At 39.7% G+C, this 18612-nt stretch overlaps 1 protein-coding gene across 6 annotated transcripts; it reads left to right on the forward strand.

The window, feature by feature from the left end:
• The first annotated feature begins 2175 nt into the window (after positions 1–2175).
• Positions 2176–18337, forward strand: acer3 (alkaline ceramidase 3). Of its 6 annotated transcripts, none has more exons than XM_069716642.1 (12): positions 2181–2278; positions 2893–2946; positions 6702–6756; positions 6909–6961; positions 7122–7174; positions 7405–7486; positions 7601–7636; positions 9368–9426; positions 9553–9654; positions 14502–14606; positions 14695–14740; positions 14856–18337. In XM_069716642.1, exons 1-12 carry the CDS (start codon positions 2249–2251, stop codon positions 14907–14909), a joined length of 729 nt encoding a protein of 242 aa, XP_069572743.1. In that variant the 5' UTR covers positions 2181–2248; the 3' UTR covers positions 14910–18337. The 6 variants fall into 6 exon arrangements, with proteins under 6 accessions (XP_069572741.1, XP_069572742.1, XP_069572747.1 ...); XM_069716644.1 differs by having other exon boundaries at positions 2244–2278; positions 6646–6756; XM_069716640.1 differs by lacking the exon at positions 2893–2946 and having other exon boundaries at positions 2176–2278; positions 6646–6756.
• The last annotated feature ends 275 nt before the right edge of the window (positions 18338–18612 follow it).

Consider the following 18612-nt stretch of genomic DNA (forward strand, 5'->3'; position numbering starts at 1 on the left):
TCAGGGGGGAGATGCTGCAGCAGGCTGCCACTAGCGCGGCGCCAGGTAACCTGACCTGAGGTGCATGTTTTTGGATGATGGGAGGAAGCCGGAGAACCCGGAGAGAACCCACGCAAGCACAGGGAGAACATGCAAACTCCTGCACAGAAAGGCCCAGGACCGGATTCAAACCCGGAACCTTTTTTGCTGTGAGGTGACAGTGCTAACCACTGCACCACCGTAATCACAACTATGGCAAATGGGATACACGACATGGCCAAAGTGGTTTCAAGTCACTTTGTGTGGACAATTTCACAGGAAACACAATGTTTCAAAAACAGCCTTATCTCAGCGAGAGAAGCTCAAAAACAGCATAAAACTGCATTACAGTGCCACGGCTTAAACTAAGTGTTTAGGAACAAATTTCTTCATCAGTACTATGGCAAATGGGATCAACTACATGGCCAAAGTGGCTTCAAGTCACTTTGTGTCTGCAATTTCACAGAAACCAGCATTTCAACTCTGGTTGCAGTAAAACTGCATCACAGCACCACGGCTTAAACTAAGTGTTTACAAACAAGTTTCATACTCAGAACTTTGGCAAAATGGGATAAACTACATGGCCAAAGTGGCTTCAGGTCACTTTGTGTCTGCAATTTCACAGAAACCAGCATTTCAAGTCTCACTTTCTAATCTTAATGTAAAACTGCATCACAGCACCACGGCTTAAACTAAGTGTTTACAAAGAAGTTTCATACTCAGAACAATAACAAAATGGGATACACGACATGGCCAAAGTGGTTTCAAGTCACTTTGTGTGGACAATCTCACAGGAAACACAATGTTTCAAAAACAGCCTTATCTCAGCGAGAGAAGCTCAAAGACAGCATAAAACTGCATTACAGTGCCACGGCTTAAACTAAGTGTTTACGAACAAATTTCTTCAGCAGTAGTATGACAAATGGGATAAACTACATGGCCAAAGTGTCTTCAAGTCACTTTGTGTCTGCAATTTCACAGAAACCAGCATTTCAAGTCTCACTTTCTCAGCCTAATGTAAAACTGCATCACAGCGCCACGGCTTAAACCACGTGTTTACAAACAAGTTTCATACTCAGAACTTTGGCAAAATGGGATAGAATACATGAACAAAGTGGTTTCAAGTCACTTTGTGTGGACAATTTCACAGGAAACACAGTTTCAAAAACAACCTTATCTCAGCGTACATATATAGATATCTACAGTATATACATATCTCAATATATATAGATATCTCTATATAGATATATATATATATATATATATATATATTTACGTCTATCTATCTATCTATCTATCTATCTATCTATCTATCTATCTATCTATCTATCTATCTATCTATCTATCTATCTATATATATATATATATATCCAATTTCCATGTCCTGCCTTTGGGTCCAAATCCTGCACTACACATAACAATGTCGCAATTAGGATGTTGCTGTTAATTCCATTGTTAAAATGTTTAGTAATACATATTTTCTGAAACTGCAACAGTATTTATAAACTTTTGTCTGTATATGTGTATTCTATTGAACTTCATTTTTTTTTAACAGATTTTGAAACAAGACATGAAAATAAAAAACGGTTTATTCGGTTGAACGGATCCTACATTCCAGTTAAATTGAACAAACATTTGGAATGAATATTCAACCAATTTATGTGGTAAAATTAACCCAGCATTGTAGTTAAAATTATCCAGCATTTGGATTCAACATTCAACCCGTCATGCTGAGGAAAATGAGCAATCTTTTGTGTTGGTTCAATATTTATCCATCAGTTGGGTTAAAAACTACCCAAATGGTTTCTTTTTTTTCCCAGCAGTTTCAGGGTGTACCATAGACTGCACATGCAGACCACAGAGATTTCTTGGACACAGCAGGCTATAATTACCGGTCAAACACGTAAAAAAACCCAAACAAACAAACTTGGTATACATTTAAATTCCAAACAGTTCATTGCTGCTTACGTCTTTAGTTTTTGTATTAACTGATTCCTTCTTCGGAACGCAAAAAGGTTTTATTCTCTTAAATTGCTGCTTGCAGCTATAATAGCTGCAGCACGTGGTATAACGACATCATGCAGGAACAGGGATCACGGAGCGCTCGTTCTGTAATGGGACTACAAATCCGTTAGCACAGTCTCCTCCTCTTCCACCATGGCTCCCTCGGCAAACAGGCGAGGATACTGGGGGCGGCCGACTTCAACGCTCGACTGGTGTGAAGAAAATTATGTCGTATCTTTTTACATCGCGGAATTTTGTGAGTTAAATGGACCCGTATGTTTTTCTTTAAAACCTGTGGAATTTAGGTTTCATTTAAAGGAAGGTTTGGAAGAAGGGGGGGGGGGGGGTCACTGTGTACGCTCAGTCGCTCCTCAATAACGTAAACATGAGGTAGGATCAGCGGCTGTAAGAATACTGTTGTGGATTTCAGTATCGTGGTTCAGCTCAGCAAATAATAATTGTTCTGTATAAACTTAATTTGACCTCCTGCAGCCATAAATTCATCAGGAATAAGATCACGCTGTTTGCTGCTGAGATACTGTCAACCTGTTCTGTCTCGAGCTGATTTGCATACTTTCGGTTGCAGCGAGATAGACACACAACACCGTTTTACATTAATCCAAAGCCGACTTGAAATTGGGTGGTTAACCCATTTTAATTTCAAGTCGGCTCAGAGATGTGCTCCTCCTTGTAACAAGTTTGTGTTAGTCCTTCACATGATCCACTCCGATTTTAGGTATGAGTGACTTCTTCCTTTCAGGGTGCTTCATTGCTTTGTGTAATGATAGAAATAATGGTCTCTCAGGAACCATTTTGTTAGATTTAAACTTTGTTTGTGTCGGACTGTTCTGAATGCGTCTGTGTCAGCAGGACCCGAAGCACAAAATGACATGGCAAAGACTTGGGCTATCACACATATCTAAGGTTAGTCCAAAGGGAATTCAAGCAGATTGGGTCAGAGTTTAGTTTTCATCTTTCTTTGTAATGTTATACACTTAATTTTATTGTTCTGAAATGGCCTACTGTAACCCTGCTGTATTCTTGGATTTCATTTCTAGACTTCAGCACTGGCCTTAATACTGAATATTATTTTGTTTGCACAAATGTGACTGACCAAGCTATTCATCTGGTAATAATTTGTATGATATTTAAACTATTAATCAGGTAATAATGGCTGGAATGTTGCGTAGTTCCTGCAGCAAAGCAGCAGCTCCACAATGTTTTGTGTGTGCTTTTGTGAAATGTCTCAGCACCTGGTGTAACAGAAGCAGACACAAAGGGAGGACGTAAAGAGTCTCTTACATACAAGGGGACATCGCATTTGGATGTTTGCAATTGTCACTGAAATTTCTAAACAAAACATACACATGCTGTAGTAGTGTTGGTATGTGTGCGTTTATTATCAGTAACCAAAGTCCACATATTTTTTAATGATTACTCCAAGGACTTGTGGAAACGCCTTGGCTTTTATCAGACACCTGCTGATAAAGGGGAAAGTGTCATGTTCACAGGTCTTAAACCTTTTTTCCTATGAGAGCTACTTTGACAAAATCCAAGAGCTGTGTCCAAAAACTACTCATGTTTAGGAACATTTATTCACGCAGCTGAGTTCCACCCAATACGTTCTTTTGACCCTATGAACCCTCGGCTATTTTCAGGGTTTTCACTACCTTCACTTTTAAGCTTGGTCATTATTAGGGGCTAGCCAGTCATGCCATGTCATTACCTAGTCATGCAGGTAGCAGACTGGCTATAGGTTTGTGCTGCCTCCGACTCATTTCCCACAGATGAAATTGGTCTTACTCACTGACTTACTCAGCTATATTTGCCTGAGAAAACTGCAGTTTTCTCTGTTTGAACAGAGAAAAATAAAAGCAAATTAAAAGCCCTCCAGTTTCGCACAGAGTCCAGCCTTATACTAGGTTTTGACCTCGACGGGTTGGGGCAGGGGGTCCCAATCGAAGGGGAAATACTGGATTTTCCTCTTGAAGTCTTATTTATTTTTACTTATACTTTTAGTTATTTATTTATTTTACACTTTTCAAACTAGTTTGGCCCCATAACAGTTATGTGCACTGCAATGGCATTTAAGGTTCTTCCATGTTACTACAGTGCATGCTTGTGTAATTGGGTAGATACAAAAAATACCCCCCCTTCAATTAAAAATGTATATAAATGCATACATAAAAAAGCCTGCACATGCTGTTGAATTTAAGATGTGATACAAAATGTGTGTGTTGAGTATCGTGGAAATGTTCACATAAAAGAAACTTTTTCACCTAGTTTGTGTGGAGCTCCTCTATGTGAATAAATGTAAACCTGTAAACACAGACAGATTCACACATTATTTGCTGAACAAAATACAAAGTAAAATACATTATTATTTTCATTTTAATTGTTATATGACTAGCGTGACTTTTTTTCACTTTAGCTCAACAATAATAAATATAGTAACTTTTATTGAAAAAGAAATTGGCCGAGTTCTATTAGTTTTGTGACATTGCTCTGAAACTCAATTCAGTGGCTGTTCCGTAAATAGTTTTCTAATAAATAATAAATTTAGCAATATTTGATCAACCTATATCAATTAAATGAAAAACGTCCCACCCACTTCCGGATCAAGCCCCGCCCCTCCGAGCACAGATATGGATAGAGACAATTTAGTTGGTTTAACAAATACAGATACAGATAATGGTGTAATTGCTCATCCTTAGTTTGGGTGGAGCTCATCTATGTGAAAAATCATCCTCTGAGCGAGTGGCAGCACACATTCAAACACAGAGACCTGCCTGCGCTGACTGACAGCGATGGAGATAATAAACACAAGGTTGAAACACGAGTTTTTAATTACATGTGTTTATTTCATTTAATTAATGTATTCTTAGATGTTCTCTCATGATTATGTAAGTTGTAGCCATATAATTTCAGAACGGACTGGGGATCAAATTTGAAGCGATAAATTGGCTTACTGTTACATAAGTACAACAGTACAAGGTGCTTCAGCCAATCACTGCTGTAGGATGATATTAGTAAAAAACACAATAAAATAGAATCTATATTGAATAATAAAACTAACAGGTCTGTCGGTCGCTGAACACTGCCCTCTGTCTCATCTCTTTAGAATTTTTTTCTTTCTTTTTCTGCTTTAAGGATGCTTCATATCCAGGTCAATTGACAGACGTGTTATTCAACCATATAAAGTTTGTGCTGAGCCACTATTGAGAGCACAACGATTGTAAAAACAACAAGAGGGTAGATGTCCACAATGACACATCAGATGTGTTCACATTTTCATGTTTATTTGCTGAAGGAAAACAGTTCTATAACTTAGTGAGTGTCACACAGTAACGTTACAGCAAACACACTTCGATAGGAGGACAAGAAAACACAACTTTGGAAAAACTGGAAAATATATTGGCACATTTGAATTTCTTGGATCAATAACGCCTTAATTAAACGTTGAAACACAAACGTCTCATTCATACTGCACGGATGTAGGCTACAAACTAATTATTATCAAAGCTACCTGTCCTCCAGGCAGTTTGTAGTTTGTAAAAATAAGATTTTGCATAATTTAGGGGATTTTTTAATTGATAAATTACAAAATTTCTTAAATCTGTTTTAGTGTAGTGTCAAAATATCAATAATTTCCTCTTTTTTTTCCAATTAAAATTCCTCAAAATTACGCAACAGCACTTTTATTTTTCAATCGAAGAGTTGTTATTATAGCCAACAGGAAACCATTTATATGCATTGTGTGACACTAAAATTAAATTAAGGTATTTAATATCCCCCCCCCAAAAAAATCCTCAAAATGAACAAAAAGCCCATATTTCTAAACGGTTGTTGTATAATTAACAGGAGACTATTGATGTGTGAAGTGATGTAAATCAATCCTTAGAAAAAAGTTCAGTTAAGCATGAAGATGTAAGGGTGATATGGGTCAAACAGAAAACTAATAGGTTGTAAGTCAAATCAAATTTGAATTTTGAGTGGTTGTGTTAATATCTGTTTTGTCAAATATCAATAGTTGTTGTTTTTATTTTACTTTTATTATGTTTGACAAAAGTTATTTCCCAAAATCCTTCGGAATATATGCTGTGGCAAGACAGTCTTTTCCCATCTCATTACTGTGCACACGTAATTTACAGTATGTGCGTAGGCCTCAATACAGATACAATGTATGCACAAAACCTGCTGCTACAACTGGGGAAAACACTGATATTGACTTGTCTTCTCATGTTGTTTAAGGTGTGTTTACATGAGTAAAATGGTCAGAAAATTTCAGTTCTGATCAGCTGAGAAACAAAATGCAAATGTTCCATTCCTCTGTTGACTTCTCTGTCAGATTTAGACAAATCAATAAAGTCATAGTCTTGTTTCATTCCAAACAATGATGTGTAATCATATTGGTTTACCTACCCTTATTTTACCACTGCAATCGTGGCAATAAGATGCCACTCATGTAGTTGTTACAATGATCACAACCTGTAAACAAGGCTGGGTCACTGAACACTCACTGTCGTGATGTCACCTCAACAAACAGCCATTCAAAGATGTTAAGATATCTTAAAGGTCCTGTTGTGTTGCTATGATTTCTTTTTGTTTTGTCTTTTTGAACAGGGAACACTGTTAGTAACCTGATTATGATTCTTCCTCCCATTTATGGGGCCATCCAGACATTTCGTGACGGCCTTGAGTTTCGTTATATCTGCTCATTCCTTGGACTCGCAGGTTAGTGTGTTGCCTCTCCATTAGCACTGAAGCAGGCTAACATCTAACAGTTATTGAAAACAGCTTTTGCAGTCTTAATATGTTCTGCTGATGCCATTCTTAGTGCATATGTTATAATGTCTTTACTCTGTTCTTGACTCTTTTTCACCTAGCTGTCGGTGTTGGTTCCTGGTGCTTCCACATGACGCTGCTATATGAGATGCAGGTGGGCTAAGGGGTGGGGTTATATAGCTTCCTGGGAGTATCCATGTAATCTACACGCCCAGGATTTGGCATTAGGGGCACTTGGATGTGAGGATGTCAGGTGAGGTTAGGTCTTTTGAACTTGTGATTTAACTGTGTTTTTTCTATTTTGTCATCTGCAGTTGCTGGACGAGTTGCCGATGATTTACAGTACATGTGTCTTTCTATACTGTCTGTAAGTCTGTCATCCTTTTGGATTTATTGTTGTTAAAGCACTCAATACAGACGATCACTGGCAAAACGCTGAGTCACTGTGGCTTTTACATGAACTTGAGAATTCCTCACTGATAACTGGGTCCAGTTCACAAAAGTGCAGCATGTCATCTATTTTAGACTGTATTACTGTATGTTAAGAAACTGTTGATTAACTGGACTCATGTTTTTCGTACACTTTCTTTATTACAGATATGAGTGCTTCAAGCAAAAGGACAGCATTGGTTTTTTTCCTATTGCATTATTATTAATCTTCAGCATCTCAGTCACTGTGGTGAGTATCAACATTCACTTTAACAGTCCTGACCATTTCCTTTGAGCCATACTTTAAATGAAGCATAACATCCATCATATACCCTTGACTCGTTTCTCTATTGATGTCATGTAGGTATACTTAGAGTGGAAGGAGCCAGTGTTTCACCAGGTAAGGGAATGCTATGCATCATGTTCACCTGGCTTATATTGCTAATTGTTTGCTATGAGGACTCAGTGTGCTAAGGTAATGTTTGGGGTTTGCCAACACATGTACACTCCATTTGGTGCATGCTGGTGGTTGAACATAAAGTAACCTTTCAAAGCAGGTATATTGAGTGTTCATTGAGGTGTATCATAAAAAAAAAAGAATATTAAACCCTTATGCATCCCTCCAGATCAAAAATGCTTGATTTTGCAGCACGACTGTTTTTCTCTAAATCTGTGATATAATTTGTAGAGTTCTAGTCAGTTTTTTGTAATAAAATTGCATGATTACCAAAATTGCAAATCAAGGATAAGAAATTTCATTTCTATCTGATAAAGAGTATTATAAAATCACTTTCTATGATAATAAGCATTCTGCACATCACAGAAATATTTTACATAGTAACAACATTATAGAAAGAAACCCAACAATTCATATTAGAGTGACAGCTTTAAAAGGAAAAAAAAAACCTCCCAGAGTGGAAAGGAAAAACTCCCTTTTAACAGGAAGAAACTTCTGACAGAACCAGGCTCAGAGGTAGGCTGCTATCTTCCTCAATTGGTTGGAGGGGATTTCAAAATAGAATTCAAAGGCTAACCTCTGCTGTGAAGGTAAATAATATTAATTCAACACATAGGCCTACTGTCTGCACAAAAACAAAGTGCAGCATCTTCTAACAGGACGTGTGTATAAAACTAGAGGCCGAGCACCGATGGTGCGAAAGCCCTATTTTTATCCAAGGAATTATTATTAGGGCCTGAGCACCGATGGTGCTAAAGCTTAGTTTACAAAAAACAGTAAAACGTACACACAGAGTAGCTATGAACAGAAGGGAATATGGCTGCAGTACGTATTTACTGTGTACACAAGAGTCCATCGGAACGGTCCCCTGTTTGTGTATTCACGACAGCGGAACACAAAATGTGTGATAATCCCAGAGTTCACGAGTTATGAGGTGTTGGCTGATGGAAATACATTTTTCCGTTGGAGGTTAATCTAGTAAATTGTAATTTTAGTCATGTAGAATTTCTCTTCATAACTAAGATAATAGCCAACTTTAGAAAATGTTGATTTTCCACATAGCTTAAACTTTTCCCTCTGAGCCTTTGCATTTCCTGCACTACGTTACCTGCCTGTTAGTTTGCTCAATTGTTGTGTTGTTGTGGGACCTCTTTATACCGGCCTCTTTATGCCGTCCACTTTGCTGTTGCCCAGCAACGCCGTTTTTACAATTCAACCATTTGTACACCCAGCATATGGTAGACACGACTTCCAATGTTGTAACCACGAGCTCACGAGTTCCATTTGAATGCAGCAGACACATAAGGGCGGGAAGATTATTAAAAGCAGATGAGCACAATCAGGGCAAGGCAGGCAAACACAAAGGTGGTATACAACAGGAATCGGATTACTAAAAGGTGAAAAAACTAAAACGTGAGAGGAGCACGTTGGAAATACAGGTGATTCGCTGTAATGCTTGCTACACACAAGAAAGCCACATTTCTATGACAGCTAACAGCATGGAAACAGGCAGTGCGAGCATGCTATGTTAGCATTAGTCTCATTGTATTGCTCAGATTATCATTTGAGGTCTGGTGACCTGTTGAAAAATGTGTAAATAGCTCACAATTTGGTCTGCTTCTACCCGCAAGTTTTGCAGTGTTTCAAACCCAAATACCTGCCTCTTTTTTGCAGGTCATGTATGGTGCTCTAGTAGCTTGCCTAGTGATGCGATCTATCTTCATTGTAACATGGTAAGTTAACCGAGAGGACCATTAAAATGAAAGATTACCATGTCAAATAAGCTAATTTTAATTATTGGACAATAGTAACGATATTCTGATGGTGGTTCGTTTGTTGATTTTGTTTTCTGATTTCAGGGTGTACCCATTTCTCAGGCCGCTGTGTTACACCTCCTTAGGTATCTTTATGTTAGGCTTCCTTCTGTGGAACATTGACAATATATTTTGTGACTCATTAAGGTGAGTGGTTGAAGTTAGTACGAAGGGTTTTGTTATGCATCAATGTCCTTAATTGTGGATTTCTAAAAACAAAATGAAATTTCTTCCTTTTAACAACTTGATTGTGGAAAATGATGATGTAAAAAATGTATGTTAATGTTATGTTTCTCATCTCTGGTCAGACAAACTCGAAGTAAAATCAGTACCTGGAAATCATCATCAACTGTGATAAAACCAATGTAGTTTCAAACAGTTTCTCTAATAAAAAAATATAAAGTAATGAAGCTTTAGACCAAGGTCTCCAACATGCTGCCGCTTCTGAGTAGCTCGCTGAAGGTTCGAACAATATGTCGTGTTTCATAGACTTACTTGGGTGGGCCTCCCAAGTATATTTGGCAATCCATTTCAGTATTTTTTATTTATACATTTTTTTTAAACCTGTCTGAGAATGACAATGTGATTGATCAACAAGTGAACAATCTCCCCTCACTCTCCCTCCCCTGTGTATGTTCTACACTGTGTAAGTGTAGCGGAGGGGGGGACAGGCTGGGTTGAGCTCCACCCCTTGTGAAACACACAGAAATCAGAGGGCTGAAACCAACGTGACCGTCAATGCCTGCAAAACACAGCAGAGACTCATACTGAGCTGAAAAGAAATGGGTGATCATAAATTATGTCAATAACTTAAATACAATAATTTTGTCTGAACCGCAACAGTGGGGCTAGAGCAATAAAGTGAGTGTCTGTCACTGAGTAAGTGAGAAATCAAAGTTACACCGCTAATCGGCTGAATGCCGCAACTTTTCATATTAACAGCCCTCCAGTTTCTTGCAGGGTTCAGCCATATACTAGGTTTTGACCCAAAACAAGTGTTTTTTTGGGAGGGGCAGGGGGAAACACTGAATTTTCACAGTTAAATCTTATATTAGAACTCTTTATTTGACACTGTTCAAAACAGTTTGGCCACATACTAGTCGCGTGCACTGCAGTAGGCATGTTACTAAACATGAGTAGCTCTCGTACACTTCGATTTTGTCAAAGTAGCTGTCAGAGGACAAAAGGTTGGAGACCCCTGCTGTAGACAATATATTACCATCCTCTTGTGAAAACTAATATTTTAGGAGATAAAAAAAAATTGTTTAATAACTGAAGATTACATTACATTACATTTCATTTAGCTGACGCTTTTATCCAAAGCGACTTACAATAAGTGCATTTCAACCATGAGGGTACAAAACCCAGAACAACAGGAATCAAGAAAATACAATTTCTTCAAGAAAGCCAAACTACAAAGTGCTATCAGTAAGTGCCATTTTAAGTGCTACTAAAGTTCAACTATTCAAGGTAAAGTCGGAAGAGGTGTGTTTTTAGTTTGCAGCGGAAGATGTACAGAGTTTCCGCTGTCCTGATGTCGGTGGGGAACTCATTCCACCATTTAGGAGCCAGGACAGCAAACAGTCGTGATTTTGTAGAGTGTTTAGCTCACAGTGAGGGAGCAACAAGCTGATTGGTAGAAGCAGAGCGGAGGGAGCGGGCTGGGATGTAAGGTTGGACCATGTCCTGGATGTAGACTGGACCCGATCTGTTCGCAGCACGGCACGCAAGTACCAATGTTTGGAAGCGGATGCGGGCAGCTACTGGTAACCAGTGAAGGGAGGAGAGGAGCGGAGTAGTGGGAGTGAATTTTGGGAGGTTGAAGACCAGTCGAGCTGCTGCCTTCTGGATGAGCTGCAGAGGTCGGATGGCGCTAACAGGTAGACCTGCCAGGAGGGAGTTACAGTAGTCTAAGCGTGAGATAACCAGAGCCTGGACCAGAACCTGGACCAGAGCCTGGACCAGAACCTGTGCCGCCTTCTGAGAGAGAAGAGGACGTATTCTCCTGATGTTGTGCAGCATGTATCTACAGGAACGTGTTGTTGCAGTGATGTTGGCAGTAAGAGAGAGTTGACTGTTGAGTGTCTCCGAGGTTCTTAGCAGTCAGGGTCGGGGATAACACAGAGTTGTCCAAGGTAATAGTCAGGTCGAGGGTGGGAGAGTCTTTCCCTGGAAGGAAGAGCAGTTCAGTCTTGTGGAGGTTGATTTTCAGGTGGTGTGAGGACATCCACTGAGAGATGTCAGTCAGACAGGCAGAGATTCGTGCGGCTACCTGTGTTTCAGATCGGGGAAAAGAGAGGATCAGTTGGGTGTCATCAGCATAGCTGTGGTAGGAAAAGCCATGCGAGTGAATGACAGAGCCGAGAGAGTTGGTGTACAGAGAGAAGAGGAGGGGACCCAGGGCAGAGCCTTGAGGGACCCCAGTAGTGAGAGGACAAGGTTCAGACACAGATCCTCTCCAAGTTACCCGGTAGGTGAGGTCGTTGTGGTAGGATGAGAACAGGGAGAGAGCAGAGCCTGAGACACCGAGGTCCTGAAGGAGGAAATAAGGATCTGGTGGTTCACTGTGTCAAATGCAGCAGAAAGGTCAAGAAGGATCAGGACAGAGGAGAGAGAGGCTGCTCCAGCAGTGTGAAGCTGCTCAGAGACAGCAAGGAGGGCCATCTCTGTTGAGTGGCCTGCCTTGAAACCAGACTGGTGGTCAAGAAGGTTATTATGGTGAAGATAGGAGGAGAGTTGATTGAAGATAGCTCGTTTGAGAGTTTTGGAAAGAAAGGGAAGAAGAGATATGGGCCTGTAGTTGTTTATGTCAGCTGGGTTGAGGATGGGTTTCTTCAGGAGAGAGTTCACTCTCGCCTCCTTCAGAGAGTTCAGGAAACAGCCAGTTGACAGGGAAGTGTTAATAAGATGGGTGAGAAAAGGAAGAAGGTCAGGAGCAACAGACTGGAGAATGTGAGATGGGATGGGGTCAAGAGGGCAGGTGGTTGGGCGGGCGGAGGTTACCAAGGTAAGAACTTGATTGGGAGATGGGGTGAAAGAGGAAAGCGCAGGGGATGAATATGAAGATGATGGAAATGTAGTTACAGAAGCTGGGTTTGAAAATGAGGAGCGTATGTCATCAATCTTTTTAGTAAAGTAGTTGACAAAGTGGCTTGGTAGAAGGGTGGAGGGAGGAGGGGGGGTCAAGGAGGTTGGAAAAGATGGAGAATAGCTTTTTGGGATTGTAAAATGTGGATTAAATTCTGGTTGAGCTTTTGGCTGCAGAGATAGAGGCAGAGAAAGAGGAGATGAGGGATTGATAGGTGAGCAGGTCGTCAGGGTGGTTAGATTTTCTCCATTTCCTTTCTGCTGCTCTCATAATGGCTCTCTGGGAGCACCGAGTCAGACAACCACGGAGCTGGGGAGGACTTGCGGGCCTGTCGTAATGTAAGAGGACAGAGAGAATCAAGAGAGGAAGACAGAGTAGAAAGGAGAGTGTCTGGGGCAGAGTTAGGATGCATGAGTGAGAAAGAGTCAGTTGAAGGGAGGGCAGATAAAACAGAGGAGGGAGAGAGGAGGGAGAGAGGGAGCGAATGTTGCGATGGACAGGTACAGAGTCAGTTGATGTGGGAGGGTTGTCAGTTTGAGGGAGGGAGAGAGTAAGAGATAAAGAAGTGGTCAGAGACATGAAGTGGAGTTACAGTGAGGTTAGATGTGGAGCAGTTTCTGGTGAAAATATAGTCCAGGTGGTTACCGGCTTTGTGAGTAGGAGGGGAAGGACTGAGTGAGAGAGCAAAGGAAGACATTAAAAGCAAAAGATCAGATGACTTCTCAGTCTGGATGTTAAAGTCACCCAGAAGGACAAGTGGAGGGCCATTTTCTGGGAAGTTTGACAGGAGGATGTCTAATTCATCCAAGAAATCTCCCAAAGGACCTGGAGGACGGTAGAGAACAACAATGTTTAATTGTACCAGATGAGAAACTATCACAGCATGAAACTCAAAAGACAGTGGGGTAGGAAGTGGAAGTGGGTAAAGAGAAAAACTCCATTTGGGGGAGATGAGTAAACCTGTACCACCACCCCTACCAGTGGGTCTGGGGGTGTGGCTGAAGGAGAGGGCAGAGGAGAGAGCAGCAGGGGTGGACGTGTTGTCCGGTGTGATCCAGGTCTCAGTGAGACCAAGGAAGTCAAGTGATTGCTGGATATCAAAGCCAGAGATGAAGTCTATCTTGCGGGCAGCTGACTGGTAGTTCCAGAGTTGTCCTGTGACGAGGTGTTGGGTATGAGTGGAACGGGTGGGATAGATAACAGGAAAGGTTACGGTGTTGGTGTGAACGAGTGTGAGTCCTATAGTATCTACGAGTAGATATACGCACAGGTACGGAAAGTACACACATACTCAGATGGCAGTAGTTATACTCAGCGTCCCCCGGAGACTCCAACGAAAGACTCCTTTGTCTTTATCCTCCGAGTCTTCCTACGACGAGCCCTCGCTGACGCTTCAAACACTTCCTGGTTTTCCAACAGGGTTGACTACAGCTGGTCAGACCACACCCCCTGCTCGTTAGGCCTCCCGTCACCAGGTGTTACAAATGGGCGGCAATAGGAACTCACCACTGATTACTAAACAAAGAAAACTTTCACACAGTCTCTAGATTTTGTCCCAACTTGTCCCGGACAAGTCTTTTTACCTCGAACGGTAGAAAGTCAAATACAACTTAGTCCTTAATAGAATTGGAAATAAAAGACCAGCAGTTTAACTCTGAACTTGTTCTGTATGACTCACAGTTACTTGAGTGAAAACAAGAATCCAATCACAAACAATTCCAGCTACCAAAAAACATACAAGCTTTAGCAGTCAAGATATCCTAAAACAGCAGATGCAATAATAAACTTTAGCAGAGAAGCGTATTTAAAGATTATACTTTGCCTTAGTTCAAGTGATCCAGCTGTATATAGTCCTCCAAAAGTAAAAAATGCAAGATGTTTAGTCAACATTTTCCTTAAATTTCAGAGCCAGTAGACAAACACTGCCCCTTGGTGTTGGAGTCGTAACACAGTTCCACGCCTGGTGGCACATCTTTACAGGTCTGGGATCCTACCTGCACATACTTCTCAGGTAACTTCTTATTTCTGCCATTTACATTACAACAATTATGATAAGTACAGTTTACGTACATTATAATAAAATGCTCATTTTATTTTAGCTTGCAGATTAGGTCAACCTACCTCAGGTGCAGACCAAAAGTAAAGGTATGTCTATCTCTTTGTCTATATTATCACTTTTATTTAATATCATTCATTTATTCATCATGATTACATATATTTGACATCTAAGCCATAACCTATTGCCATATCCTAACTTCAGTTTCTGTGTGGAGTCTGGCCCACATTTCACATTGAACCACAAAAGATGAACTGAAATACAGGAATGGGGACCAAGTGAATGATGGTGACTGCCAAATCCAGACACCATCTGCACAGTGACCTGCCAATGCCCCCCTGCCACTGCCTTTGCTGGGAACCCTGGCCACTGTCAGGGGTCATGTAGATCCTAAGGAACCATCCCAGGGACCCTTTGATTCTGCATTGTAGTGATTTACTAAGTGCAGTATGGTACTGAATACGTTCTTTAAAAAAAAAAAATCAAAGAACTTTTCCATCAATCATAATTTATGAGACAAGCTTTTCTGTAACTTTTATTAAAGTGTAGCTGTCTTATTTGATCATTCATTTTCAGTGCAATGGATGAATGTTGTGTGAGCCGCTGCTGTGGCAAATTTTCAAGAGGTTAAGGATGTTAGCCTGATTTGGGTTGAATACAGTATAAACTATTGCCTATTAGTAATTTCCAAGCCAAGAATGGTCTACCTACAACATTGTTCTATCATGTCCCTTTTTAAGAAGCATCATTGTGTTTTTAAATGTGCTTGCTACAAATATGACAGTAACTGCCAGCAAGAAAGTGAAATTGATGCTGTATCAATGAAGCTCAGCTGCTTTGACTTGATTCATTTGCTTGGCCACCAGCTTACGTTGTACTTGTTATGTAAAATGTCTGCATCAAAACATGCTACAAATAGAATTATTGCTTTTTTAATCTCAATCATTTTTGTTGCCAAAGCTAAACTGGGATTTGAATCAGTTAAATAATGGGTGACATATTGGTTTACCTCACTATATACAAGCAAGACATCATGAGACTGCCTTTTAGTTGTTTTGTACAAGGTTACTTTTTCTCAGTTACACAGAACTAGTTGAACCACTTTCTACATCTCAAGTTTCTGTGGACAGACAAGGCTTTCACAATTGATAAAGTGATACTCGAAGTAATGTGTGTTCTATGAAGCTCTATAATTCTATAGCCACCCTTTAAAGCACAAAGGAAATAGGACTAGGGACTGTGTAAATGTGAAGAAACACCTTTATTGAAATTTGATCAGTAACTGAAGTCCCTGATCAGGCATAAATAGTATAAGCATGCAGGGACATCACCTGCAATGCCCATCAACTATCTCCAGCTGTTATTAGGCGTAAGATCATCAGGCCGATGTGGGCTGGCACGTAGGGGGATGTACGTGCTGGCCTATAGTAAAGCCAGCAAACAGTTTGTTAAAGAAAAAATGTCAGAACTGTGATTGTTAAATTCAATCAAAGGACCAAGCGAAAGATGGGATGTCTGAATGACTGTATCCTTATGAATAACCGGAAATGCAGTACCAGACCCTTTTAATCTCTGGCTTCATTACACAAAATCACCTCAGAATCCATTGTCATGCTAGAACAAAGACGTAGTCCTCAATAATTTTGAGAAAAAGTTTTGAAATCTATAATTTTGAAAGTATTTAAGACTTAAACATCTCCCACAATACTTCTACCTTTTATTTGACACGGACTGATAAGATCTCTTTTGATTACATTTCATTTATCTGACACTTTTATCCAAAGTGACTTACAATAAGTGCATTTCAACCAAATTTTTTATGAACTTATTAATGCAATGGCATCAAGTTCAAGAGTCAAAGGCACACACTTTTAAAAAGAATACGTCAATGAAGCAGTTTGTGATAAACCCACTAGGTGGCATAACTTTCCAGCTTATTTCAGACATTCCCAAGCATGCCATAGTGCATTTGAAAAAAGACTACCTAAAAACTGTTGACCTCTAGCGATCTTTGCCTTGGTTTTCAGGTACTGGATTTGTGTTGTGAAATGAAGAGCTTTTTATTTACAATGTTAGTTTGGTTACTGTGGAACGGTGGATGTGTAACAGTAAAAATAGGACCTGGAGGTTGAAGTAACTGGTAAACTGGGGAATGTACAACATTATAGTCATATAGAGATATTTGTGTGGCCTCTAGAACTGTTGTGTGCTGGATTGTTTCCTGAGACAACACATAATACATTCATTTTTCATGATGCATAAATGCTGTTCATCAACTCATGCTTGTGTATAATGAGTGAATGAACTAGGTGTAACATACAACGTATTGACGTGTTTGCATTGTCCAGATGTCTGTCAAACATGCACTGTATAGTATTATTTTGAAATGGACCTGGAGCTTGAAGTAACTGGTGAACTGGAAAATGCACAACATATGGTCATATAGAGATTTTTGTGTGGCCTCTAGAACTGTTGTGTGCTGAATTGTTTCCTGAGACAACTCACATACATTTATTTTTCAGTATACATAAGTGCTGTGTCACCAACCTATGCTTGTGTATAATGACTGAATGAACTCAGTGTCACATTCATAAGCACAATGTATTTAAGGGTTTGCATTGTCCAGATGTCTATCAAACATTCACTGTCTGTAATTGCTGCTCATCAGTGGAGGTGAGCAGGTGTCAAAGACAGTGCCTTATTGTTATCCTGGCAGTTTATTCCAAGTGGCCTTGATGTACATGATAAACCTACCAAGTTTTCCAGTGGACCTCTTCCCTGACTATTAGCAGTGAAAGCATCAGGGGGATAAACAAAAACAGCTTCTATTGCAAAGTCTGTACCTGATCCTTTGCCCTTCCATTCATTTCATGTGTCCAGCAATTAGGTTCTACTGTTGTTAACTGTAAGTGATTAAGCTACATGTGTTGAAGTCAGAAGAGCAAATTCTGCAGACATGTTGTGGACTTAGATTATGTGTCAGTCTTCTATGATGTCCTGTATTGTCAAATAAAAGAAAATGCGTCAAACCCATGTGTCTACCGATCAACAATATTCTCTTATTGCGAAAGATATGCAGCCATTTGAAGATGACATCAACAACCATCATAATATATGACTCATGGGTTTGTGCATCTTATCAGAAATAATGTTGTTAGGGTATTGGACTGATTTAACAACCTGAGGGTGTAGCAATAATTTTGTAGTTTTCACACTGACATATTTCTGTACATTTACACTATTGGGAAATTCACAATACTGAGAAGTTCTGCCTTTAAAGAAAGTTGTAGTAAATATACTCCTAAGTGGAACCTCCTAAAATCAAATGGTTATATGTGACAGTGTCCTGGCCAAATAACTACATGTTGTTCCTCACAGTAACCTCTCTTGTCACAAGATAAGAAATAAAATAAGTAAAACAAAAAAAATTACAAAATCAAACTAAAGGTCAAAATCCAAACCTTTTCTTTTGGAAATCGAATAGAAAAAAAAAAAGTTGGGACACTGTGTTAAATGTAAATAAAGACAGAATGCAATGATTTGAAAATCATGTACCTATATTTAATTGAAAATAGACCAAAGACAACATATTAAATGTTGAAACCGAGAAAGTTTATTATATAGAAATATGCTCATTCTGAATTTGATGCCAGCAACATGTTTCAATAAAGTTGGGTTGGAAGCATGTTTACCACTGTGTTGCATTGGCTCTTTTTTAAAACACTATGTAAATGCTCGGGATCTGAGGAAACCAGTTGCTGGAGATTTGAAAGAGAAATGCTGTCCCCTTCTTGCCTAATACAGAATTTGAACCTATCAACAGTTAGGGCTCTCCTTTGTCATATTTTTAATTTCATGATGTGCTGAATGTTTTCAGTAGGTGATAGGTCTGGACTGCAGGCAAGCAGGCAGGCCAGTTTAGCACCAGGACTCTTCTATTATAGAGCTAACCTTGTTTACA

This window comes from Brachyistius frenatus, unplaced genomic scaffold, assembly GCF_029030835.1.
Source record: "Brachyistius frenatus isolate BFR_SWC_R1_liver_20210118 unplaced genomic scaffold, ASM2903083v1 Contig_161, whole genome shotgun sequence".
NCBI lineage: Eukaryota > Metazoa > Chordata > Actinopteri > Embiotocidae > Brachyistius > Brachyistius frenatus.

Coding starts and splice junctions, on each gene's coding strand:
- acer3 (XM_069716640.1), top strand. CDS start 2,176: ATGGCTCCCTCGGCAAACAGGCGAGGATACTGGGGGCGGCCGACTTCA. Junction 9,427..9,552: donor TCTATCTTCATTGTAACATG/GTAAGTTAACCG, acceptor TTCTGATTTCAG/GGTGTACCCATTTCTCAGGC. Junction 9,655..14,501: donor ATATTTTGTGACTCATTAAG/GTGAGTGGTTGA, acceptor CTTAAATTTCAG/AGCCAGTAGACAAACACTGC.